This window comes from Chaetodon auriga, chromosome 13, assembly GCF_051107435.1.
Source record: "Chaetodon auriga isolate fChaAug3 chromosome 13, fChaAug3.hap1, whole genome shotgun sequence".
Taxonomy (NCBI): Eukaryota; Metazoa; Chordata; class Actinopteri; order Chaetodontiformes; family Chaetodontidae; genus Chaetodon; species Chaetodon auriga.
In genome coordinates this window covers 11724497-11750195 of record NC_135086.1, presented here as the reverse complement: position 1 = coordinate 11750195, position 25699 = coordinate 11724497, and the positions used below count along the sequence as shown (strand labels likewise).

At 44.6% G+C, this 25699-nt stretch overlaps 1 protein-coding gene across 11 annotated transcripts in view; it reads right to left on the bottom strand.

Annotated features, from left to right (window-relative positions):
• The window catches only part of fmnl2a (formin-like 2a), a 50125-nt gene extending 28680 nt beyond the window's left edge, over nucleotides 1-21445 (bottom strand). For 10 of the 11 annotated variants that reach the window (XM_076746195.1, XM_076746201.1, XM_076746194.1 and 7 more), the window contains exons 1-3: nucleotides 21151-21401; nucleotides 4342-4425; nucleotides 539-619 (exon numbers count right to left, since the gene is read on the bottom strand). In XM_076746195.1, the coding sequence (XP_076602310.1) occupies nucleotides 539-619; nucleotides 4342-4425; nucleotides 21151-21264 (279 nt within the window). In that variant the 5' untranslated portion in view covers nucleotides 21265-21401. Of the gene's footprint in view, nucleotides 1-538; nucleotides 620-4341; nucleotides 4426-21150 lie in introns of all 11 variants that reach the window. The other variant, XM_076746199.1, reaches the window with a different exon arrangement.
• Nucleotides 21446-25699: the final 4254 nt, after the last annotated feature.

The window sequence follows — 25699 nt, the reverse complement described above, 5'->3', positions numbered from 1 at the left end:
CCCCCTTTTACTCCCTGTTTCTCCATTCCAAGCAGCCAGGGAAGCTGGAGCTGACTGCTTAGATGACATAAGGCCATTTTTATCATGTAGCTAAGATACCTCCTGTTAGCTCCTGTCATGCTGCAAGCAATTAGCAAACTAGATCCCTCTCTCTGTCCGTCTTCAGCGCCATTATTCTCTCCTCTGCCTTCAAGTAACTCGCCGTTTTTTTTCCGTTGCTCGTCCTGACAGGGAGGTCAGATCATGCTGTCAGCCACAGCCACGGATTCAGTGCTTTGCAAGACACTTCAGCTGGGCAGATGTTTCTCAAACCTGGGCGTTCCACATAAACAACCGTCTCCTTTCTCACAAAGTCACACTGTTGACTGTTTTGTAACGAAAGGTCTCAAGCTGCCTGCTCCAGAAGCTTCGTGTGCAATCTTTCCTTCGCTGAAGGGAAATCCCAGACAAGAGATAGAGGGTCAGGGGGAAGGAAAAGCCGCAGCAGTGGAACAGCCAGACCAGTGGAACAGGATAGCATGTTAGCAAGGGCACTCACCTTCCTTGTGACTGCTGGGTCTAGATAACTCCTCAGCTTCTGGAGGTATGTGTGCGGTGGGTTTTTCACTTGGAATCGCTCCTGTCAAAAAAAATAAAGAAAAACAAAAGAGTGAGATGAGCAAACGGATCGGAAAACACCAGCAGAGAAAAAAAAGGGAATTTCAGTGCAGAGAGACACAGCGAGAGGAAGTTAAACATCAAAACTTTTGTAATAACAACCAGGAAAGTGTACAGTAATATGGATTTAGCCTTGATTTCAGGCACATCTCCAGTACAGGGTTAAGTGACTAAAGCCATCAGATTAAAACTGAACAGGGTTTGAGCAAATTACAGTCATCATGAGTCATCCTTTAATTGACGGGAACCCAGATTATGTTCAACTTTAAGAAAATAACAGCAGTGATTCCTCTCGTCCTGCTACGGTGGACATGACAAGCCTTAGTCACACGTGCTTTGTTTGCACAGACCTTGGGTGTAATGAACCAGCACTCTATCGCCCAATTTTTCCTAGACATTTGCTTCTTAGAAAACTCCCGTCTTGACCATTTCAAGGAGAAAGTGCGGTACTTTCAGAATGTTACGGCTGCGCTGCGCTGTAACATCATTAACACATGGTATGCTATACTTCCATTCTTCTATCAGCACAATATTCAAAGCTTAACAGTGATTTCTGCATCAGTAATTGTGATTATCTGACACACAGGTAGATGACTAACTCAGCTAAGGTCATTATGCGTGCAGGAGGTCATAAACAATCTCGCTGTTAATGACTGTGATTAGTTTTAATAGCCAATAAAGCATAACCTGCCAAGGGAGTGCAGCCAAACATGTGTGGCTGTGTGTGTACATGTCTTTAAGTTCAGCCAGGAACAGGTTTTAGGTCAAACCCCTCACTGTTGTGCTCTAAATATAAATACAAGAGATTAGTGCTGGATTTGGATCAGTGTGTTGAGCGGGAAACAGTATTTGGATCAGGCTGAGTGCCACACCACAGCAGTGTGAATGGTTCTGTTTACCACACTACACTGTATCAGAGTATGAGACTAAAGAGCTTGTCAGGGAGGAAATGTATTCTTCACATGATGTGGGCAAAGACATCAAGACATATCCTGGCCCAAGCAATTAGCTGGGACGACTGACCGACTGGCTTTTAAAGAAAACTCCAACTGAAGACTTTTTCTGTTATATATCAGCAATTTTTGATTTTCAATGCATACCAGAGTATGAAAGGACCTCAGATGCACAACTGTAAGAGCCTGTCTCAGTGTGCTGCTTTTTGATTAGCTTCTCATGTGAAATATTTCCTCTTCAGGAGAGTATAGTAGGAAGTCACATATTCATGAATCAGCTGACGGAGAGTTGTCAATCCACATGCCAGGAGGTAGCTCTATGGTTTCTGGAGTCACTGCATATTCAACATATTTCTTTTACAAAATAAGGCATTATCCTTCAGGGGAATAAAGCAAAAAGCATGTATTTAATGAGTGTGGCTATTGTTTTGGTTTTTATCCATTAATTAAATTGATAATGTGACAGGATGCATCAGGATCTTGGTGGCTGATATGTCCCCAAATGCTTCCTTTTACATGCCAAAAGAGGTTCACTGTCTTCTGTTCAGACGCCCCACACCAACAAGTTGGGCATTGCAAGTGCAACAACAAGGACCTGATCCCTCAATGCCTTCCCACCAACGTACAGCCAGTTGTTTCTTTTTCCCACGTCGAGTCAAAAGTTGCATGACTGGAAACTAAGCCCTGGATCTCTGCAGGGGTGAATGAAAATCCTGCCCTGTGTTCTTCTACGTGAGTTACAGATTCTCCTTGATTTCCCAGAATGCCTTTTGTCATTTAAAGACAATTGTTGTGGACTAGTTGCTGACATCCAGTCGAGAAAAAGTCCATTTATTTGTGAGGTGTTTGTCATTTTGTTCATATCCTAAATCCAGGGGATGGCAAAACTAACAGAACTATAATAACATGGAATCCAACACAGCAAACAACACAAACTACAGCTTCTAGTGACCACAGAAGAGATTCAACACCTCTCTGACAGTGTAAACAAATTAGGTTATCAGCTTCAAAGGTAGCATTTGTTACAAGGCTATTGTATTGGATCACACAGTGAGGGTACCATCATCGTGCCGCCCTCTGCATACACACACTGAGATTGGATCACATTTCTGGGCTGGGTATTATCAGCAGCTATGCATTCATCACTGTCAGAGTGTGTCTGTCTCACAAAAACAGGAAAGACGACTGTGGCGTCAGGGAAGAGTTGCATGCAAAGAAATGTGAAGAATGGAAGGCAGTAAATACGTGCAGCAAGAGACTATTATAGAGAACACACGTCTGGCATTGAGGAGAACATATAAACAGGTCCCAGCGTGCTCTGTGGCAGGTATAGAGTTTGTACGCTTACTCACTGAGCAGAGAAGAAGGGAAAACAATAAATGTGGAGCACGCTATGCATAAAGACCTATTCATATTAAGTTCATGTTGGTTGGAAAAATCCACAGGATTGCCACGAAGTCTCTACAGTGATGAGTTCATCATATCCCTTTCTTTACACTCTGGATGTTTTAACCTTGTGTTCACATCAAGAGCTTCCTCCATATTTCATAAATCCTCATAATTGCCCGAAAAATGTTTAATATTTCAACCTCTGGTGGTGTTTGCGGGGCCTGTTCTTCAAAGGGGATGTACCTGTCATCTCCGCTTCCCTGATTCCCTCCATCACTGTTGCCATGGTTACATAAAGAGATTCACTGTAGCTGTGACACAGAAAATACTTTACTCCCAGAGCTGCCTGTGCTGTCAAGGGTATAGGCTTGGTGGGAAAACAAGAGAGGAATAAAGACATTGGATGACTAGTCTAGCAATATTCTTTGATGCCTGATTGTTAGAATGATGGAAAAAAAATGGCCGTCTTCTACCACAAACATCAACTTTTTGGTAATTAATCGTCCAGCAAAGGATTTAAAATGCTATATAGTTAAGAAACCTCACAACTGCAGTATCCCAGTCATTTTAAACATGGGTAACACGTAGACAGAGGACATTTATTTGCATTTTTTTCTTCAGTAAGTGAGTGGTATCATGAAACAAGACACCTGTCATCAAAACCACAAGTTATTGGAATCAGCTTCACTGACAGTAACAGGGAAACAACTATTTTCACTTCAGGTCTGACAGAGGAACAGGCAGCCCTCTCCAAACTGAAAGAGGGTCTCTGGCTGCTCGTGAGCGGCCGGGTGAACTCTCTCTGGCACCGTTACCTTCGGGGTCAGTGGCTATCAATACAGTTCGAGTGGGTGGTGGTCTTGATCTTGTCTCTGTTTTTCATCTTCTGCTCAGGGAGGCAGAAAAACTCTCTGGCATGGAGGTTGCTGAGTGGAGCACTCAGACCACAGCTCACTGCACAACGTGCACCCTCTGTTATTTCCTACATGCAGCCCGACGCCAATAACAGGCCGAGTTTTTTAACTGGCTAACTGATGTGTGCGCCCTGCTGCGCCACTTAACCCACTTGACGAGAGAAGCCGGGGCAGAGTGTAAAGACCGAGAAAGGCTTACAGGATAAAGGCGGGTCACTGGAGCGTTGGTGCTGTGTGTGGGACAGACCTCCTCCAGGATTAGACCAGAATCACTTGGTTTACTTTGTCAAACTGTAAAGGAAGTTGACTGATTTTACAGCCACACAACTGTGTACCTAAGCTTAATTCATTCCAGCAATTTCTTCCTTATAAGTCTGGTAATTATGCATCCATGGCGCATCTCATACAGGTGAGTGACTGATGCCCACCTGATCACAGATGAGTTCCCACTTCTTCTCGTTGTCATACTGCCGCAACAGCCGCGCTTTGTCTGGAGGAAGATTCATCGAGTTCTGCAAGAGAAAGAAAGCTCAAGGTTATTTGGATGTGGAGAATCAGTCACATGAGTCCAGTAAAAACAGACATCCCAGATTAACCAAAAACACTGAAGCTCACACACAGGAGGGAAACGGTCTGTGATGCCTTTTTCAGCAGCATTACGCATCATCTACAGCTTTCAAAACTCATTATCACCATTATCTTCACTCTCAACACTGTAATGACGACAAATAGGTTATGGTAGCCAAAATCTGGTGCGATGGTGCTGCTAGGGAAAGGTCACAAGGTCACATAAATCAACAGGTTCCCTTCTTCTCCGGAGCAAGAATGTGCAAAAGTGCAACTATAAATAAGGCAACAGAAGACATCACAAAATGAAGTGTCACCTTCGGAGCAGCTGTCGAGGGAGGACAAAACAACCGCCATCCACTTTCCCTGACAATAACCACCCCAACTCCCCCCTGGTTAAAACATCTTCCCTAAAAAATGTTCCCTTTCTTACAGAACAGTTAGTAAATATATGGCCGACTGAAAACTCACTAATGAGAGCAGCCCAAAATATCTGCTACTGTGAAATGCTGCGGAGGAGTCTCACAAGACACCTGGGAAAAGGAGGTGTCTCTTTAATGAGACTTAGGTTGTGTCACTGAGGCAGAGAGGGGAAACTTTTAAAGTCTGTTGTTGGAGTCAACGCTTTGAATTTGAGAAGCAGGCGCCCGAGCTTGATACTGACATACTGAACTGCGTCAGCACCGATCAGCTGACCAGACATCCTGAGACGATGTGAGCGGATGAGAGTGTGAGGGAGTCAAAGTGATGGTGCTCTGAATATCCTTTTCTCCTAAAACAAGACACTCCTGGTTTATGATGCTCATGATTTCTTGAGAAGTGTGTGCTTTTCAGGACAAGGCTAATCTGACCCATGTGTTGGTTGACAGCATGTCTGAAAACAAGCCCCAATCATCCGACAACTGTTACACAACTCCTTTCTTCATCCTGCTTTCTCTACTTTCCTTCATGCACGAACACCTCTGCAGCTCTGCAGCTGTCTAAAACTTAAACACAAGCTTGAGTCACCCCACGACGCCCCTGTGGGTTAGACAAGGTTGGAACAATTAAGCAGCATGTAATTGTACCACCTACAGTATGAAGAGCACCGAAGGAGCAGCGAGTGTGTCAGCAGAGAAATGAACCCAGCTGGAGCTGAGTTCAAACACAAAATATATATTAAACATGTGAAAACAGCGTTCTAAGTGTGTGCTCCTCGAACCGCAGCCGCTGAAGGCAACAGCTGTCAAACCAATGCGACATCAAAAGTGGCTCATCTGCAGCTTTCAGTCCGAATAGATATGAAACATTAGTGAGACTGTTTTCCACTGCTGAGGACAGAAACAGGGGAAAGTGTGGCCGTCATGAACCGCTCAGCTTTTTCGCCCTCACTCGATGGGCTGGATCATCTATCAGTGTGTGTTCAGCGGCCAGCCTCCGCTTTGTCCTCACGGGGGGGGGGTGAGAGGAAGATGGATGAGGGACATCCTGGGGTCCAGTCTGTCTCCAGGAGCGAGTAATACAAGGGAAGCATCAGACACTGATGGAGTGGTCTGATCTCCTGCTTGCTTTGGAGCTTAAAAAGTACTTTATATTTTATACTGTACATTACAGATTGGCTCGGCTATTGATTTATTCAAGCGTCCATTTTAATATTAAAAGAGTGCATTTGAAAAAGAGAATCAATGCAGAGCTGCTTGTAAACATCTTGCTAACTGCTAATGAGAGGAGGAACTATTGTAAAGGCAAACAACAACAGATTTATACAAACGATTTAACGGCTAACAACAGAATAAGAGAAGCTTATGGGATAAAAAGCTAATCAGTGTGGTGACTTTATTTATTTCCTTATGTTCATTATATTATGTTCTGTTGGATAGTAGTTTAATCTGTTTGCCTTTGTGAATAGACACTGATGAAGCTCGACTGATTCCTCCACAGGTGGGCCAATAAACCTGCGAGATGAATTTAAATCCTGATGTAAGAGCACAATTTGCCTTCGACGAAGCATCCAATTGATTTCTTGCATCAAATTCAATTTGAAGCACCACCGTTAAGTCTTACTTAGTACAAACACAGGTTGTAGCCTGTTCAGCCTCCTCTACAGGAGCGATCAGGACATCGCATTAGTATTCAGCAGATGCTGCGAGCCGGCTGATCGCGGCTGTGCTGACTGCAGGGAATTGTGAGTCGGAGGGGCTTTTTTGACTCAGTCTGGCTGCTAACCAGAGTTAGTACCCACTTTCCTTCCCTAAACAGATTAAAACACAACTTGACACCAGAGTAGACGGTCACATTAAATGACAGAAAGCCACTAACAGTCCCACTGTATTACACACCAAAGTAAAAACAGACTTTTACAATTTTTGGATGGCAAGCTCCTATTAAACGAGTGTAAAATCATTAAGTTATTTCGAGACGTCTGTCTTGTTATGGTTGGATACTGGAGACCTGTTGGTCTGGAAACAAATGGGTCTGTGGTAATGATGTAGGTGCTTGATGTAGGTGCCGTGCTCCTGCAGACTGGCTGGGTGGTTCGCTGAGTCGCTGTGGGCTTCCTGCTTGGTGACGCTCCAACTAAAGCAAAGAACCACTTCCAGCCTTCATCTCATCCCAATGCTAATGAGCTGTGACAGGCACTCAGCTCGCCGGGGTCAGGTTACCCTGTGTCTACAAGCACACAATTTGTGTGTGAGTGTGGCATTAATGGGGTGATGCTGAGAACGGTGTGGCAGCTTTTTACCAACAGCTGATGGCGGGCCACCCTGACGAATGTGAACACACCTAAATTTCACTCACTAGGAGATCCCATAGTAATTAAAGTATCACTGCAATCTTGTCAGCAGGATTATGGCAGGTTTGACCCATTTGACAGACACAGACAAATTGTGTAATGTCCAGAATTATCTCATGGTTCGACCACAGTAAGTGGAGCCAACAGTGAGGATCAGTGTCAGTCTGATGCAAGCCAAGAACACTACATTTAATATGAGACACATATCCTTATAATCTCACAAACAAGAGATAAATGTAAATGCAAATATACAGTTACAGTGCAAACAAGCAATAAATCACATGATAACTACAGCAGCTACCTGCCATCATCATGCTAGCTGTCATGTTGAGATTTTCTGTCCTAAAAGCAAAAAAACCGAGTGCAATGTGAGTAACTTGAGTGTTTTGAGGAAGGAGGAGACGTATCACGCACGAGGAATGTGATGAAGCTGAACATGTAAGAAGCATCGAGTAGAAACACGTGCCAGGCAGCGACAACATAGTTAGAAACGATGACAAAGCTTGAGAAACTCCATCCAGACGGCGACAAAATGACGACGACAAGAGGGGAAATCGTGGAATTAACTGTGCTGGATGGCCGGCCCCGCTCTGTGAAATGTGGGGGTTTCAACACTTCGACATCTCTAGCCTGACTTCACGCTGCCAAACTGACATTTCATCTCCAGCGCAGCTGTCCCACATCTGTACTGTGAGAGAGTGAATTCCTTCGCAAACACTGGAAAAGACTAAAGCTGTGATTTTTAGCTCAAATTTGAATCCTGTGTCACTAGAGACAGATGTATATCCTGATACATTTGCTCTGAATAACGATATTGATGCCAGACCTTAAGTCAATAAGTCTACTATTATATATGGTAATCAATAAATTTGGTTCATTGTCCATCTTGAACGCCCCAGGCTACAGGCCCACACATAGGGGTATCTGAACAGTGGATTATCAGCAGATAATTAATGCTGTCGTATTCTTTTTGGTTTAGTGTGCAAAAATCTTGCTGAGTAAAGGAGAGCAACACAAATCAAGTAGGGACACCAAGTGAAGAAAGTGCTGTATATCTTAAAGGCGCGGATAATAAACCTTAACTTTTTTGGGGATTAAAAGCCACATTATGTTATTGCTGCAAACTTGGCTGTAGGCAAAAAATCTGCAGTTTAAAATGAGGCTTGCTGAAATAGAAAGAGAAGAAAAAAGGGAATCTTTAACTCGGCAAAATGTGCGCAGTGCCGTGCTGTAAGAGGAGTCACAATTACACGAAAAGCACCACTCATGCTACATTTAACATTTCTACGTACAGTCAAGCCTGAATAGCAGTGACTACTTACACCACACAAACTGCCCACTGTCACACTGTCTTTTCTTTGAGCGCTGCAGCTAAAATACAGCCCTGAGAGAGCAGATCAGACAGCGAATCTGCTTAGTCTTCATTATGTATCTGAGGAAAGTGAACCTGCGGAACAAAACTCCAAAACAATGGTTCTCATGTTGCTCAGGAGCTGAAAAGGGAGCAAAAGCATGCTGATGCAAGTGGTTTATTACAATCACAGAGCCTGGAAAACAGTGCAAACATCACACCTCAGCGCATCACGGTGCAGCCACAGAAGGCCATACCTGATCGGTCAAGGATGTGTGTTTGCTCCTGATGTCAATCTAATGTTACTGTTGGACTTGTTAGCGTCCATGTATCCTCTCATTAGTGTGCTTGAGTCATAAAAAGAGTAAAAATAGACAGCTGGCTCAAAGCCCACCAACCAGCCCACTACCTTCCAGGAGGTCTGCGGAGGCAGCACAGCTGGCTCCCAAAGCAAACACCCGGCCCACGTGAAGGGCCTGCTTTATTTGTGGTTGCTGTGAAAAGATGTAAACTATGCTAACAAAACCGAGAAGAAGCCATTTGAATGGCAGCGAGTGTCAAGACCACGGGCTCGTCGACAATCTTTTTCTCTTCTTGCAGACAGCGTGTGCACGTATTGGAAGGAAATCTGAAAGTTTGTTAATAATGTCAGCCCTCAGTCGACTAAACGTCTTCTTCTTTCATTACAAATATGTCAGTTCATTCATGGCCTGTCCATTGTGTTCTCTGTTCCTGTGTACCATCAGAGAACCATAGGAGAGCTGCAACAATTAGTCAATTGATCAATTAGTCGCTTGAAAGAAAATTAATACCAACTATTTTGATAATCGACCACCAGGGATGAAACTGTGGAACGGGAAGGGAAAGTGGACTGTTCTGCAATCCACATTAAAAAAAAACTACCATACAAAAGCAGTACATGAGTTAACTTCCACATCCTGGCTTTCACCTCACCACTTTACTCTTGAGGAATTCTCTGACTGGAGGACACTCATCAAATGAACCAGATACAACTGGAACAGCTGGGCAGCAAAAAACATAAAGCAAAGCCAAAAACTGGAGGTGAAGTGCCCCCTTAGACAGCCTTCTTCTTCCAACACACAATCTAAAAACCAAGCTACCGTGGCTGGAAAATCATTTCTTGAAAGCAGTTAAGTGATTGGAAACAAGCCCTCGCTTCACCCTGTTAACTTCCTCTAATGTATGCACTATACTGACAAAAGTGTGCACTGCAGCGCCTCTCATCCACCCAGCCTCCTCTCACATTTCTTCCAGGGATTGATTTGTCCCCGGGGACCTGAGACATGCCCATGCTCTCCTCTCTCGACCATCTCTACCTTTTTTCCTGCTAATGCGACACAATCAGAAAGACCTCCTTTCAGGCAGACCCAGCAGTATTTGATCCACATCATCAAGGCTTGTTTTCCCGCTCTCAGAATACAACACAAGGCAAAAAAAATCAAATGACCCAAACCGATCGCATCTCTTTCTGTTGTGAACACCCAGTTTGCATCATTCATCGCAATGTTCCGACCTCTAATTCATTACTGGCCTTTAAAACCGCTCGCTGTCTTTCCAAATGAGCATTACAGACATCGTGTGACATGCCACAACAAGTAAACCTCTGACTGCAACAGTTATTGACGATTAGTCATAACAAATATTCGCAAATTGCTCAATACTCTGGAAATGACTGGATGCTGTACTGTTCTCTCTCAATACTTGCTTCATCAGTCACGGGAGTGTTTTGTGTTTTCAAGGCATTTACACTGTCATAATGAGGTTAGCGCCGCAGGCTACTCTCAGAGTTGGAAAACACCTCCCCAGGTATACAAATACATGACAAACTGCACAACTGCATTATGCTCCAGCTATTTCTCTTCTCACTTGCCCTGCGTGGAAGTGGAGGAGCCCTGCAGCTCAAACACATAACAGTCTAAACGTGACATATTCACGGAGGAGGCTGTCAGCGATAACAGCCTACATGAGGGAGAAAGGAGGAGGACAGCCCCGAGGCGTGCGCTATCCAAACCGAGCTGTCCCCCCCCCCCCTCATTAGCGCAGCATGGATGTGTAATCCTTGGCATTCTTTGAGGGCACAGGTGTCCCCCGTCTGTCCCCAGATTATCTTTGTAATCCCCAGGACCCCCTGCTCCGGCTCAGCAGCCTCCTCCATCGAGACAGTAGTGTTTGTGTTTGTGAAGCTGTTCACTGGAATGGTGAGTTCAAATGTTTGAGCCCGGCCTCTCATTTCCACCCTCTCTGCAACTCTCTCTCCTATCTACGTCTCTCTGGCTCTCCGCAGTTGTCGGTCTTCCAGGAGCGCCAGTGTTCGGAGGTTGGTCAGAGCTGGTTGGCTGCACCTGAAAAGGGAGTGGCCAAAGGATACCAACGGGCTCCGAGAAGTTGCCTCGGCATCGCTGAGCAGCCAGGATGCCTTGAGTACGGCTTTCACTTTAGATTAGGTTGCTTTTGGTTAATTTCCCCTTATTCTACCACCCACACCTTACACTACTGATGGCCAACATATTTCACAATGAGCTTAATAAATAAATGGCTTTTCCATTTTTCATTAGTGTGATTCTCTCTTTTTTGTTGCAAGTTTGGTAGCTGCACTCTTGCAGACTGGAATGGATGATACTGACCACCCGGTCAGTTTCTTTTCCAAGAAATTCAACTCTGACCAGTCGAATTACTCCACTGAGGAGACAGAAGTCCTGTCTCTTATCTGGGCCTTGAAACATTTTGCGCTCTCGGTGGGAGGTGGAGGTAAGCCCCTTGTAGTTTATACTGACCACAGCCCCTGCTCCTCTCTTCTTCTTCTTCTACGTACTAAAGTTGCTCAGGCTGTGTATATGAAGTGGGTGGTTTGAAGGGCAAATACAGAGTGAGGTTATTGAAATGTCCTTATATTTTTTGAATGACATCATTTTTTGATTGCGGTTGAGGAACCCTTTGGGCCCTCATCTTTGTGGGAGGGGTTACGACAGCCTGTCTGTAACCCTCTCTCCCATCTACCTCTCTCTATCTCCCTCCAGCTCCCTGTCTTTAAGGAGTGCTGGTGTTTAGATGCTGATCAGAGACGGTTGGCTGCACCTCAAGAGGGAGTGGCCAAAGGATGCCAAGGGGCTCCTTGGAATTGTTTATTGTTTGTTGCTGAGCAGCCAGGACGCTTCCACACAGCTTTCACTTTAGGTTGTCTTCAGTCATTTCCCTGTAACTCTACCACCCACGCTCGACTCATCCACGCACACATTACACCACTGATGCTGAACATTCCCGCAGTTTGCTATCAGTTGTTATGCTTAGTTAAATGGATATATTTTCCATCTTTTATTCATGTTGCAAATCCTGAGCCAGGTTTGCAACAGCCTCCTTACGAGCACATTCCAGTGAACTTTCTTTCATTTACTTCAGTGCGATGATATTACTGTGTGTCAGCAGTTCATCAGTCCGCACCAGCTATTCCACGAAGGCTACCACCTCATTGATGAAATCATCTCCACATCATCCCGACTGCCACCAGACTGCTTTATGAAAGTGCATTCAGTGAGCGTTACCACAGACATGCAACGCCATACTGTGTATGATCAATGACGCAGTGAAATTAACTGTGACAGACTACAGCAGCTGCAAGCGAATGGAATCACATCTAACTTCCTCTGCAAAATCTGAAAATCTGAGTTTAAAGCCAAGCTTCTCCGTTTCCGCTTTTGTTCAATATCTTGAGGGAAGGGAAGACACTTGGCGGTGTTGTGGGCAAACATAAAGTACACTGCAAAAAGGGTGGTGCAATGTTTATATGGTGGGTAAAATCTTGATACAGAGTGGCCTTCACGCTGGACGTTACCCAAATACCGCAAACATTATGGAGATGATTTGGAGCAACGGGAAGTTGTCCAAATAAAACAAGTGATACACGAACACAGAGCAGTTCCAGCCAGGCCAGATGTTGCGAGGTTGCGAAAGTGTCTGGACTGAGGTGGAGTCCATGTTGAAGCGAGCAAAGAATACGAATCAGAAACGTTGTTTATCTGTGAGACAAACCAACAGTGCAGTGGGTTAGAGAATGAAATCACTGGTTTACTTGAAATGTGTTATATAAGGTTTAAGAATAACACCTCCAGATAAAGTTTGGGTTACTTCGACAGTAATGAACTTCATTTCAGTAGGTGGCAGTGGGATGAACAGGAAGTTTAGGAGCTCACAAAAAGGGGGCCGACTAATTTCGTGATGCTGCTAAGTATATAATCTTTTAGAGCTTTTAATCTGTTTTCTGCTAACTACAACATCCCAACATATACAACCACACACTCATCTGCAAAGTTGTGATGTAGAAATTAGTTAATTGCTTTAAGTTGCATTTTGTTCACATTTTTAACACGGTCACCTTTTGCTTATTTAATAAATCCAGTTTTCAGTTTCAGTTTGTATTTGCTGATATGGAAACTGTGGCAGGCTTGACTGGTGTTTGGAGATGCATTATATTCTATCGTTTCATAGTTAGAAGCTTTGACACCTTACTGACTCAGATCTTGCATAACAGGCTTGGTTTCTTTGCTTAATCTCAGCGTCTGGGATGGTTCTGCTACGAGCCGCTAATACCTCTGCCTGAACTAAATGGATGAATTAAAAAGCCCAAACACACTATAGTAAACTTTAACCCAGTAATCCCATCACTGTGATTTCTCTGACATCTGAAAGCATCATCTCTCCAGCACTGGAGAGTTCATCACTAAGAGCTGCACAGTCCCTTCCTCTAATGAGATGAGATGAGTGCACTCTGAGCTGCAGCTTCCCAACACAGAGATGTGCTCCTGTATCATCCAATGAAGAAAAGCTTAATGGGAGCTTAATAATACATGAAAATAAATGAAAACACATCAGCGCTGATCACATCACTGCCTCACTGTCAATGAAGAAAACGCAGAAAACATAGCAGCAAGAAGCAATCCAGTCAGCCACACAGGGACAAAGTGCCCGACCCACTGAGAAATTATGATTGGCCCAAATCCAATTTGTGTCTTCACTGTCAAACTTGGCAAAGCGAAAACCTTTGAGTGACTGATCCTGTTCACTCACTGCTATAAGAACCAGATACATGCACTCATCTGTTCTGCATTATGAATCATGAGCCAGTCATTACAGGCTTTTCATTAAAAGTGATCTGCTCACCTTTGCTTTCGCCCCAGTGACCCTGTGATAATGAGTTCAGTGATCTGCTGTATTCTGAGAGAGAATTATTCAAAATGGGTTTTTAACCAAATGCCTGTCTGATGAAAGAGGAGAAAGAAAGGAATAAAGCCATGAATCTTCAAACAATAAACTCATTTCAGCAGCACATTTTATCACTGCTTCGGCTTTTGAGCTTTACTGGAAAAAGCTGAATTACTTAATCTAAACCCGAACCCATGAGCATTCCACACTGCTTTGGTTTCATGTGGGGGGTCCAGTGTGAGAGGCACATCTTCTGTCCACTACAGCCTGAAACAACAGACTGCTGCATTGTCTGGAGCTGTGATGGGGCCTATATCAAACTCCAGCAAAGAGCACTGAAGCACATTCAAATGCAACAGGCCCTCTCATTTGGCTCTGCAGATGTTCGTTCCGGCGAGTCGTTACCCGACAAAACCTGCCTTTTTTGACACTGGCAGCTTCAAAGGGAGCATATGTCCCAAGAATAAAAAAAGACTGAGCACGAAAAGCCTAAAAAGAAGCGAAGCTGCTTTAAAGTCAGCAGCTGAGCCTTTTCAACAGCCAAAGTCTTACAGTACAAAGTGAGGATGATTTACATTTGGAGGGAAGGACAGAGTGTAGATATTATAAAAAGTCCAAAAACATGGATAACGTGTACTAACAACTCCAAAATGTCAGCTGACAGATGGTGAATCCTGGTCTGTATAAGAGCCCCACAGATCGACATTATTGAGCTCCAAAAAGTGACACGACGGAGCCAACAGATGAAACCATTATGATGATTCAGCCGAAAATCAAACAGTAAACACACTCAGTAAAGCTCAAGGCCCCTAAAAGAGAGAATAATAACAATAATATCACCGACCCTGAAGTCACAACACGCCGCTCATTTGTCACAGTGACACTGACTGCTGAAGGCTTTTCTGGACGCGTTTCCTGATAAAAAGCTCGACACCATAAACACTTCTCAACACTTCATAACAACGCGCCCACTCTTGCCGCACTTTGGCTCAGAAACCTCAGCTTTAAAGCGCAGCTGCCACCTTGGAGCCCGGACAGACCCTCGACCATAATGCACTTCTCCACACGGCAGCGACGCTCCTGTTCTTCTGTGTGGCCCTTGGACCGGTCCTGTTGGACAACACTGGCAGCTGGCTGTGACCAACATGAAAAGGACCGGGCTGGCCTTTTCCAAGCTACATCTTCCTGTTCTTGACGCAGGAAGACCTACAGCAAAGACGACCGCGGCCAAGAGCGAGGCTGCGTCCAAAACTGAACCCTTCCTCGTGAGTGATGTGAAAAATCTGCCGGGGAAAGTTTCTCTTTGGTTCAAAACAGCAAACAAAAGCTCAGCTGCTCTCGCTTTTATGTAGAGGGTCGCTCCGCCGAGCCAGACTCCTGAGACAATTAATCCAGCACCCAAACAGGGGTCAAGGACCGTCATCATTAGGTATGATCATACTGAAACCTCTGAAAGGTTTTGCAGCATTTGGTCGATACTCGACGTACTCTCTGCCACCCACGCCGCAGTGCAGAAAACCACACCACCCCCGAATGTGCAGATGTCAAAACTGAACTGAGAAGTACAATACTGATTGAAGCCCCAGTGGTTTCAACTCAGCGGTGCCTGCACACAGCCAAGAGACCTGTTCCCACATAATCAGCGGACCCTCTGCCAGCCGGGCAAGATGCCCCCAGGCTCCGCTTCGGGGATTTTGAGCAGCACATTATCGTTCAACACCGCAGCACCTCGCATCCCTTCTGAGAGGCAGCGAAGGCCGGCGACGCTGGCTGCCGGATCTCATCGCTCCCCAAGCATTTCATGCTCGGCTCTGTTACAGCTAATTGGCGGGTGAGCGTCCTGGGGCTCCGACACAGCGGAGGCACACATGGCCATACACAAGCATGTACGCACACACGCATATTTGGGTATGTGCTGTGGCCTTTCGCAGCCTGCCGGGTCTGGGTCCAGTGCCAGGCTCCGTCGTGGGCTCTCCACAGAATAAAGAGCGGCTCTGTTCCCCGGGCCTGCTGCACGGGATTCAGCCAGTGTTCACCCTCTGCTCCTCAGACAATACCCATTGTTCTGGCTTTTAATGAAGAAGAGTCAACATGGAAAAACTAGGAGGGTTCGCTGAGTCATTTCCTGGGTCCTGTATGGCCATGTAGGAGATGGAGGGATAACTGCGCTCGCACAAGCTAACAGTCTGTCAAAAACTCTGAAAGTCAAACCGTCTTTCAGAATAAACTTTTTTCTTTTTAGTTTTTTCATTCATATACAATTGGGTGGCAATATAAAGTGTCTTGGTATTGGACCACCACAAGCCTCCAGATACAGACGTTCAGGTCTGTGAAACTCTACTGGCTTCTCTTTAATTCACACCAATGTGTCTGAATAAGAATATACATGCAGATGCAACAAACATTAAAGAAAAAACATCTTTTCCACAACAATCATGTTGAAAATAATGACAAAGGAAACGCTTAAAGGAGCATTACTCGTCGTCTGTAGAGGCATGTGCCGTATCATTCACATCTCTACTGCTATAATCATCAGACGATAAAAAAATAATATCATTGTTGACATAACCACATCGTGCCGTTACACACAGCAATAACAAGCACTGCTGCCTGCTCCGCGGTGGAGGAGTTAGTTCCAAAAAGGGGAGCGACTACAGGAGTGTGGAGGTGTTTCACAGCAGACTTATTTCACCACCTCAAGCAGAAGCACCTGGTTGAGGAAAGTTGTAGACCAAGCAGACAAAGTTCACTGGCTCAGCAGAGCGTATTGTGATATTACTTTAGGGTCCTAAAGCCCACCTCTAGTCAGAGGCTACAACTTCAGCAGCTGAACATCACCCACACCTTTGATACACTACGGCTGAATTAAGTCGCTATGGCTTCTGTTATGTTAGCAAACAGCTGAGTGTTTACACAGCAAGCAGACAGAAGGCAACGTTTGCATTCACTGGAGTCAAGTTTCTCACCATCTGACAAAACCCAGTGTTCACTCTCCTGTCGCTCTGCTTTGGTCTCTTCCTGCTCCTCTGAAAAACATCTGTTCAGTTGCTAGATGTTCACGTTGTGGGCCGTAAAAACCAAAACGATAAGCTGAAAGACATTAAAACCCTCTGTAGGATGGGGGGAGTCGGTGACAATCCTCTGAATTCATCACTAAAAGTGCCACCTTTCACATTACACTCATTTGACCCATTGTTCATGTAAAAACATTGACTGGTGCAGCGTTAAATACACCTTCAGTCTGGGTTTCCAGCTGAGTACCTATGGGGAGGTCTTCAGGATGAAAGTGCAGAAAGCTTGGACCTGTCAATGTGACAAATTACACTTCAGTTGAGCACGAAGGCTACTCAAGTGATTAATCTGCGGAGTAGATTTCAGATGCAGGGCCTCACAGCACAAATAACAGCAGCTCGGGGTGCTTCAGCAGCCTTTAAACAAAGCAGCTTAGATGTAATCTGGGCAGACGATCGAGAGGAGCAGCCCCAACGGCGGCTAAGCCTACAGTCCCCCATATGGCATTTAAACAAGCAATAGCTGTAAACGTCTCTGCCTCCCTGACAGCAGCCGTGATATTCAGCGAACGCTACGGTGATCAGATTGAAGTGGACGGCATCCTGGATGTGGGTACAGTCTAATTTGATGTCAACTGTGTGGTTGGCTGAGGCAGAGGAGCAGACTGAATTCCTGTTGCACAGAGTCATTTTCCTGTGGTTCAGCTTGAAGCATATAGACCGGCTCATGCTGTACATGTGACTCACAGAGATTGATTACAGTCTTTTCACATGCTTTCAGCCAGTGTGCACTTACAGACCGAGAGACAAACTTGCCACTTTGAAGCTTTGCTTATACCCTCTAATGGACAGCTAACAATGTTGGATCGCTGAGGCAATGAGCGCAGAGCAAACTGATCTGCCAGGATGTTGATATGATCAGGCATAAAGTGTATTCACGGGGATATCAGTGCTGTGCTGTGCAAGCGGGCTGCCCTGATACTGGCTTACCATCATAAGCGACCCATCTTCTTCTTGCAGACTTCTCTCACCAAGACTATGGCAACCAAAGGAGAGGTGAAGGCTTGAAAACATGCTTCACAGAGTAACTACAGAGCCATCATCGAGCTGTACGGGAAAACCCTCAAAACACTGCATCACAGTAATATTCATAAGACATGCAAAGCAAAGAGGCGGACTCAAACAGAAAGCAAACTGGTAAACACGGGAGAAAATCCAGCAGCATGGAAATCTACCTCCCATTATTACTTTAACCAGTGAATATTTGGGTTTAAACGACACCTCACAGGCCAAGGTCAAACATGAATCAGCCACTCTTATCAGGGCAGAGGCCTTGCATTACAATTAGCCTATTTCAAAGATCAGCCCTTGGCTCTGGGGATTCTCCAGACACAGACCTCAATGGGAGCGTTTCATTTAGGAGAAAGTGCAGACTCAGCCGGCAGTGAACCCCGACTTTTTTCTGGAGAGCAGCACTAGAATCACACACATTGCTGTGTGTGACTGGTAAAAAGTCACAGAGTTAAAATATTGATGCCAAATGCTTGTATGATGCCAGACGCAGCCTTATCTTAAGCAAGCAAGGTGTGTTAAAATTTAACTTTGAATGAGCAGAAGTCGGTTAAAACTGTTATTTTAAGTTTGCATAATTTGGAAATGTTCACCATACGCAGGCTAAGTAGACACTTTATGAACTTACACAACCTTTATACAGTCAAACCTAACTTTAAATTAAACACTGCACTGGGAGTACTGGGCTCTGTATCAAAATCTAAACAGGAACAACGCATATTAATGGCAACAAACTCTTGTACAGCAGAGGCCGATATCAGAGTCAAATAACTTGCACAGCTGAAGATCTACACACAGCTCTTACTGTAGGAATGGCCTTATTTTATATGTGTGGTTATACACAACTGCGGTCAGCTCAGATGATGGAGGTCATGAGCTAACGTCTGAAAGGAGGCTTTTCACATCACGCAGCATGGACCCAAATTCAAATACTGTACGTCCTTGATAAGAAATTCAAGGGTTTGGCGAGGTGAGTGGCTGAATGTGGTCACACGCTGCACAATCCTTTAATCCAACCCCCTCCCTACTGTGATCCAGGACCGGCCTGATGATCAAACATATTAGGAGTGGCAGGTAAACAGTCCTGCTGCTGCTGGTCCACGCCCAGGTTGAGAAGTTTTACAGAGTCTGTATTGCGTCAAGTCCAAAACGCACGTGCGGCAAGCATTAAAGGCAAATCTGTTACTTATATTTTACGAAATTACAGGGCAATCAAAAGACTGCGGGTGTTAATGTGGCAGAGTAAAGCACGATTAGTATTGCAAACAATATCAGAAATGATTAACGAGTAGGTGAAAGGGCCATTGACCAGCAGCCAAGAACACTTTAATGTTGTTTAATGTTGTAATGTTTAACGTTCACCAGTGCTGGAAACCACTGGGATACAGAGAAGGCCGAGAGGCTTGCTGAGGTATCATCCTCATCGTCTGCCATTCACAGCGAAGTGAGGTCACCAGAGTCACACAGTACCACTCGCTTCGGCAATCAATGGAGCCAACTGCCATCGGGCACGGCTGAGGCACATTAGGGTTTAAACAGCGGTAAATAAGACTAAACGTCGTGATTACAGCATTAAATTCTTCTGATGCTGGAGGTCCTCCATCCCGCCAAGAGCTGAGGCATCATGCTGGCAGCAGGGAGGAGGAAGGGAGGGAGTGGGGGAGTTCCTCACATGCTATGAGGATCAGCTTTTCTGACAGCCAGCCCCACGAAATCCTCCAGTCAGACAGGTAGCTTTAAACCAAACCTACCTCATCATTCTCTCACCTCGGGCATTTACTGCTCAGAGTGCTTACAGGCCCACATGCAAGAGGGGAAACCTTCAGAAACTGGAGGCAGGAGGTGATTAAGAAGAAGGCTCAAATCCCTCTGTGGTGTGACGTCAAAACCTCTCTGCCCCAAAGTCTGCTGAATGGGATTCATCAGCGTCTGACAAGCAGCAATCACAACACGACACCGTGACACACACACACACGCTTCCGCCTCAACTTGATCCACTTTCTGTAATGGGCTTACAGGCCACCAACATTAACAAAAGCAAAGCTCGGCAGCACAAACCCGCAGCAAAAAGGTAGAAAACTTAACCCTTTGTCCTCGTCTTAATCACACGTTTACAGTGACGCAGCAGTAAGAACCCGAAGTCGAACTCCTTCTGCAGGGCGGCTAATGTTTGTGAGAGCAGTTGGCCGGGCGACAATCACGTTTGACCCACATTTTGCCAGCTCTCAGATTTCACCATCACTCCACTGTTCTTCTGTTTAGGCCTTTATTCACGGACTGGGGGAGCTGTGTACCGGAAATTCTCCTGATCAGCAAAAAGTTTATCGTGGCCTATATAACGATGCTTTGGAGCACAAGAGAAGGTGCTGAACAATGCTTCAGAGGCAAAGCTCCGTCCTTCTTACAGCTACACTCCCACAAACCAGTCAACGTACTGGTGATGGAAGGATTTGAGCACACCGTCAATAAAAACACTTTTTCTCTTAGTTTAGGTCTCCATTAAGGGTCCATCCGACATCAGATCCCCTTTAAGCGCTGTAAGATCTCTCAACTACACCAGGAATGTTCAGCGTTCACTCCCAGGTAACATAATTGTTGACAGACGTCGCCGACACTTTATGATGTGACAGATGTTTGACGGGGCCTGGCATGCTGGGCGCTTCAGTAGTGAGCCAGCGTCTGGACTCATAAAGTTGAGGGGGGGGGGAAGGCTGCCATAAAACCAATCATTTGCCATGTTATGACTGCAGGTGTCTCATGTGACTACACTTGGAAATTTACAGAAGCACCGAGGCTGGACGTACCGCAGGCCGCAGTAAACATTTATTATCTCCTATTTGGAGTCAAGGCGCGAGCCTGAATGTGATGTTCGATGGAGTTCAACAGTTGGATGAAAAGCTGGTGTGTGTTTTCAGATCGGGACACTTAAATGAGAAACTTGTTGAGTCAAAAAAAGATTTAAGCGGCTGCTGGAGTCAAGAACTTCATCACAACTTTTTTAAGGGTTAAAGGACTCAATCAAGCAGTGCAACAGATGCAAATCTCTGGTATATCTGTGCTCTTTTAGTCAGAATGGTGCTTTTTCTGAACAACAAAGGACAGGCGTGCTGGATGAACAGAGGTCCAACCTACACACACACACACACTCACACACTCACACACACACAGCTGTCCACGTCCCAGGACACTGACGCATGGAGGGAACAAAGAGACAGACAGATGGAAACGATTTTATTCTCGCTCTTACCAACACGGTTGCGAACCTTTCCTCCAGTTCACCTGGCTCGGGCATGGGCAGTTTCAGAGGCATGTTGTGTCCTCTGAAATCAGTGTGCTGGTCCATGCTCCCTGCGTTCCCCATGGTTCCTCTTTGACCAACAAGTACAACTTTTCACCCCCTCCTCCTCCTCCTTCTCCTCCTCCTCCTCCTCCTCTCTCGTCCACTTCTTGAGGAAAAGTCTCCACGCGCCGAAAAAAAGGGGAAAATATCCTCTTAGGTTTTTTGCTCCGTCGGCTCCTTCGCAGGTCTCCTCCTGGTCACTTCTTCCACATTAAGCGCATGTGAGGGAGGCGGCATAACGCGACGGGTCCGAGCAGCGGCAGCAGGAGCGGCAGCGGCGGCGGCGGAGCCCCCGGTGAGGCATTTTCACGGCAGAATGAGGGGAGCTGGAAACTTGACTCGATCCGCACGGACCCTCTCCTCGCTGTTATCCGTATCTTGCACAATTTCGGCTCCACTCCCAGTCGGTAGTAATGACGACGAGCATGATTCACGCTTGTTGCAATCCCCCCCACCTCCTTGTCTGTGAGTTGGTGAGTGGAGCTGGCTTCACTAATCCCTCCGCTGCTGACCAGCTAGTTTAAGGAGGGGAGGGGGCTCCACACACACTCTCTTTCACACACACACACCGCGGCTGCACACACTCTCATCCCTCTCGACAATGAGCGCTTTCAGGGGCAAGCCTCCCACTTCTTCTTCTTCTTCTTCTCCTACTTCTTCTTCTTCTTCTTCTTCTTCTGGGGCGTAGCTCCCAAAGCCGTAGCTAAGGAGATGATATTTTTCTGTGTTGCATTGTGGTACTTTGAGTGCTGTGGGAAAGAGCAACCTTTGCGACCCCCCGGCCCCCCTCAGGCAAATTAGAAATGATTAAACTTACAGGGGCTCTATGAAGTAGATTTTTATGCCTTTCCCTCAATTTATGTGCATTAAAATGTTGAGTTTGTTGCATTTAATGTGTTGATTTATTCATTATAGGACAATTTTAGAGCCAGTAGACGCTTTCGAAAGTAACAGCAGAGGAAGAAGCAGTCAGATCCTTTGCTAACATAAAAGTAGAAATTAAAAATGAAAGTAAAAGTCCTGATTTCAAAATTTAATTTAGAATTATAATAAGATTTTCACACAATGGTAATTGAGCTCATGGAAAGCTGATGGAAGTATTGTAGTATTTAAGATATATATTTGTACTACTACTGTAGCAGTAGTAGATTTTTGTTCCACAGATGCAGTATTAATGAATTAAGTACAAAGCAGGACAGAAGGACAGAATGAATATAGATAAATAGAGAAACTTAAGGAAAGAAAATAAGTGTGTAATAGCAGTGCGCACATATAGTACCCAGTGTTGTGTAATGTGGGTAGATTAGTATTATAGTATTGCATCATATCATATAAGCACATGATGTGTATTTTTAAGTGAAAAGTAACAAGTGTCACATAAATCTAGTGAAGAAAAAAGTCCAGCATTTCCCTCTGAAAAGTGAAGAGTTGAAGAAGCATAGCATGAAAACGCTCAAGTACAGTACATGCGTGTGAAAATTGTAATACTTTAATTGCAATACTTCAGTAAGTGTACTTAGTTACATTCCACCGCTGGAAAGAAATACACGAAGAACATTTTAGAGTAATTAGCCAAAAGCGTAACCCTGCTCTACATTGTGGAAAGTGTATGATTTGTGTCAGTCAATTATCACATTTGAGGTTAGCCAGACTAACTATCATATAAAACAGCACTTTCCAAAATGGCCCGAGAGCGTGTTAACCAGCAGCTCCAGTCAATGCATCACGTGTAGATTTAGTCATGATAAGTTATTTGTTATACTTGTCAGAAAGCACTATGATATGACAAATTAAATGAATCCTTCTCAACACTGTGGAAAATTTAAGGTTTGCGTCAGTCAGCAATAAGAAAACACTCACACATGAGTTGTTGTCTCATATTTGCGGTTAACCAGACGGACCATCACATTATACAATCATTTCTAAACTAGCAATTCCAACAGCAGCTCCAGTCAATGTGTCACTACTTATGATTATGATGATCTAATTGTTTTAGCACACAGTTTGGCTTGCCATAGCAGGGAAAGCACAGGTGTAACTAACATTTCTGCCTTTCCATATAAATGTCTCTGTAAACCATAAAAGTGAGAAAATCTCGGGCATGTTGCATTCAGTAACTAGTCTTGTAAATAAACTGTGTGTGCTTTAAAACAACACGATTAACATTAGTTGTATCCTGAGTTGAACAATGTTTGAAAGCCGAAGCTAAATAACATAGAACCGTTAAACCTCAGCTTGGGGACGAGAACAGGAGGTGCAGATAAGCTTGGTGTTTTTCTTTTCTGTCTTTCTGCTTCTATTGTGTGTATCTGTTGATCAGGATGGCAAGCTGGATAAATAAAGTTGCATTAAATTGAATAACTGTAAAGCTTAAGCGTGAGTGTTGCTGCATCACTAATCTCAATTTATATAATTTAGCTCCACTTCAGAGGGCTCCATGAGATGCCTTCAGTGGATTTCTGGCAAACTGAGACGTAAAATTCATTTACTTAATTTCTTTTTCTCAAATTAGATTCTGTACCTGAGGGGAATGTGTGATTAATTTAACTTTTTTCTGTCTCCTACTCCTGTCTCTAACATCTCTATACAGCCAATATCCTCGGGACAAAACCTTTAGCAAATACACACAGGTCGTTTGCCAAGATCATATCTGGGTGTTTGACGTGAAAATAATCCCTTAGTGAGCGCAATGAGTCGGTTTTTGACATGTAAATTACATGTGTAAATAATAAAATGATGGATGGCTGCTTCGGTTACAGGATCCTGTACTGGGCATCCTGGTGTCATGTCATGGCTTACTGGGACACTTGAAAAGAACAAAGCTATCATTAAGTCAAAAGGTGAGCTGTAAAAAAAGGTTTGATCACTCAAAGCGACTCAATGTCCCTGCACACTGGTGCCTCTAGTACATTTAAAGGCTACAACAGATAAACTCGAGAATTATTGTACATCTACAGTTTTATGATAACGCAGTCACTGACACGTTTATTCCCCATCAGGATCTCAACATGTGTTAGGGTGAAATCTGATCTGCTGACAGGGTGGAGACCACATTACGCACAAGAGGGTGACATCAGCATGCAGCGCTCTGGAGACGGTCCAGAGGTTCTCCAGATGCACAGTGGTTTCATTCAGGCTGCTGGACTGGTTCAACGGGGGAGGGCGTCACATCTGAGGTCGCTGGCTGGACGCACCACGGACACAAAACACGGCTGACTGACCTCATATGATCATTACGTGTTCCAAGTTAAGCTAATTTGCAGTCTGAAGACCCCTCCTCCTGTGTTGTGTACTATATGTACTGCGTGCTACATGTTTATCCACTTACTTTATTTATTCAGAGGATGCTGCTCATTCAGTCTGGTAACACAACAAGAATGCAACTACCACTGTAGGGGTAGGAGCTTAAAGGTCAGACTTTAGTCTAACTGATATGAATAACAATAAATACATAATGAATAAAATTATTAGTGAGTTGTGCTCATGTTTAGTGTGCACATATCTTCCCAGCAAAAAGTTGGTGAAAGTCTTGGCAGACCATTTATGCTTATGTTATTTTTTCATTGTTATTATTATTTATTTTGATGAATGTAATGTATGAGTTTGTCCTGTCTCTGCTGACACATGTATGACTGTAGTGAATAAATTATCAGAGAATCCTGAGAAAATAAGGAGGAAACTGGTGTATTTTGAAGGACTATGGCCAGGGTTAACCTGCTAGAGAGCTGAGGTGCAAAAATGAGCAGATGGACCCCTATTAAGCCCCTGTTCTTCCACTCTTCTGTGCGTGTGTACAGTACTCCTATGCCTGAATATTAGATGGCCCCATTTTTGCTGTGTAGTAATCAAATTTAACACAAATTACTTTTGGAATATGCACCATTTAAAGACAGCATCTTAATCTAGATTTGGACACATCTATTGTCTTTATGACAGGACTTTAAGGTCAGGCAATAAACCAGGACCCAGCTGAAGGCCCATACCAGTTTAAAATGTGCTTTAATCACCACACAATGAAACTGGGTCTTACGGGGCCCCTGGGGGTCTGGACGCCTGGTGCAGTTGCATGCATTGCCATGCCTGTGTAGCGGCTGTGTAGTTAGACTCAGTAATGCACCTATTATCTTGTCACAATAATAAACAAATGGGCCTTACTGTACGCTGACAGCAGAGCAGTGCATGGCAGAAAACAGACAATGAACGAGCTGTAAAACAATAAAACCAAGTGTCTCTCCATTAACTGCAGTGAAAAAACAACGGAGGATATGTGCTGCCTCTCAGGCGGCCCTGACAGCTGATGGTGACTCACAGCACAACAACAAAAAAAAACTGTAATACGCTGACATGAATATTGTTAATGTCAGTGTGTTCTTCTATTGCTCAACAGAGTTTGGGTTATACAGTGTTTTCATACGTTCTAATTATGTAAAATGTGTTTCATTACTGTCTCTGGCCC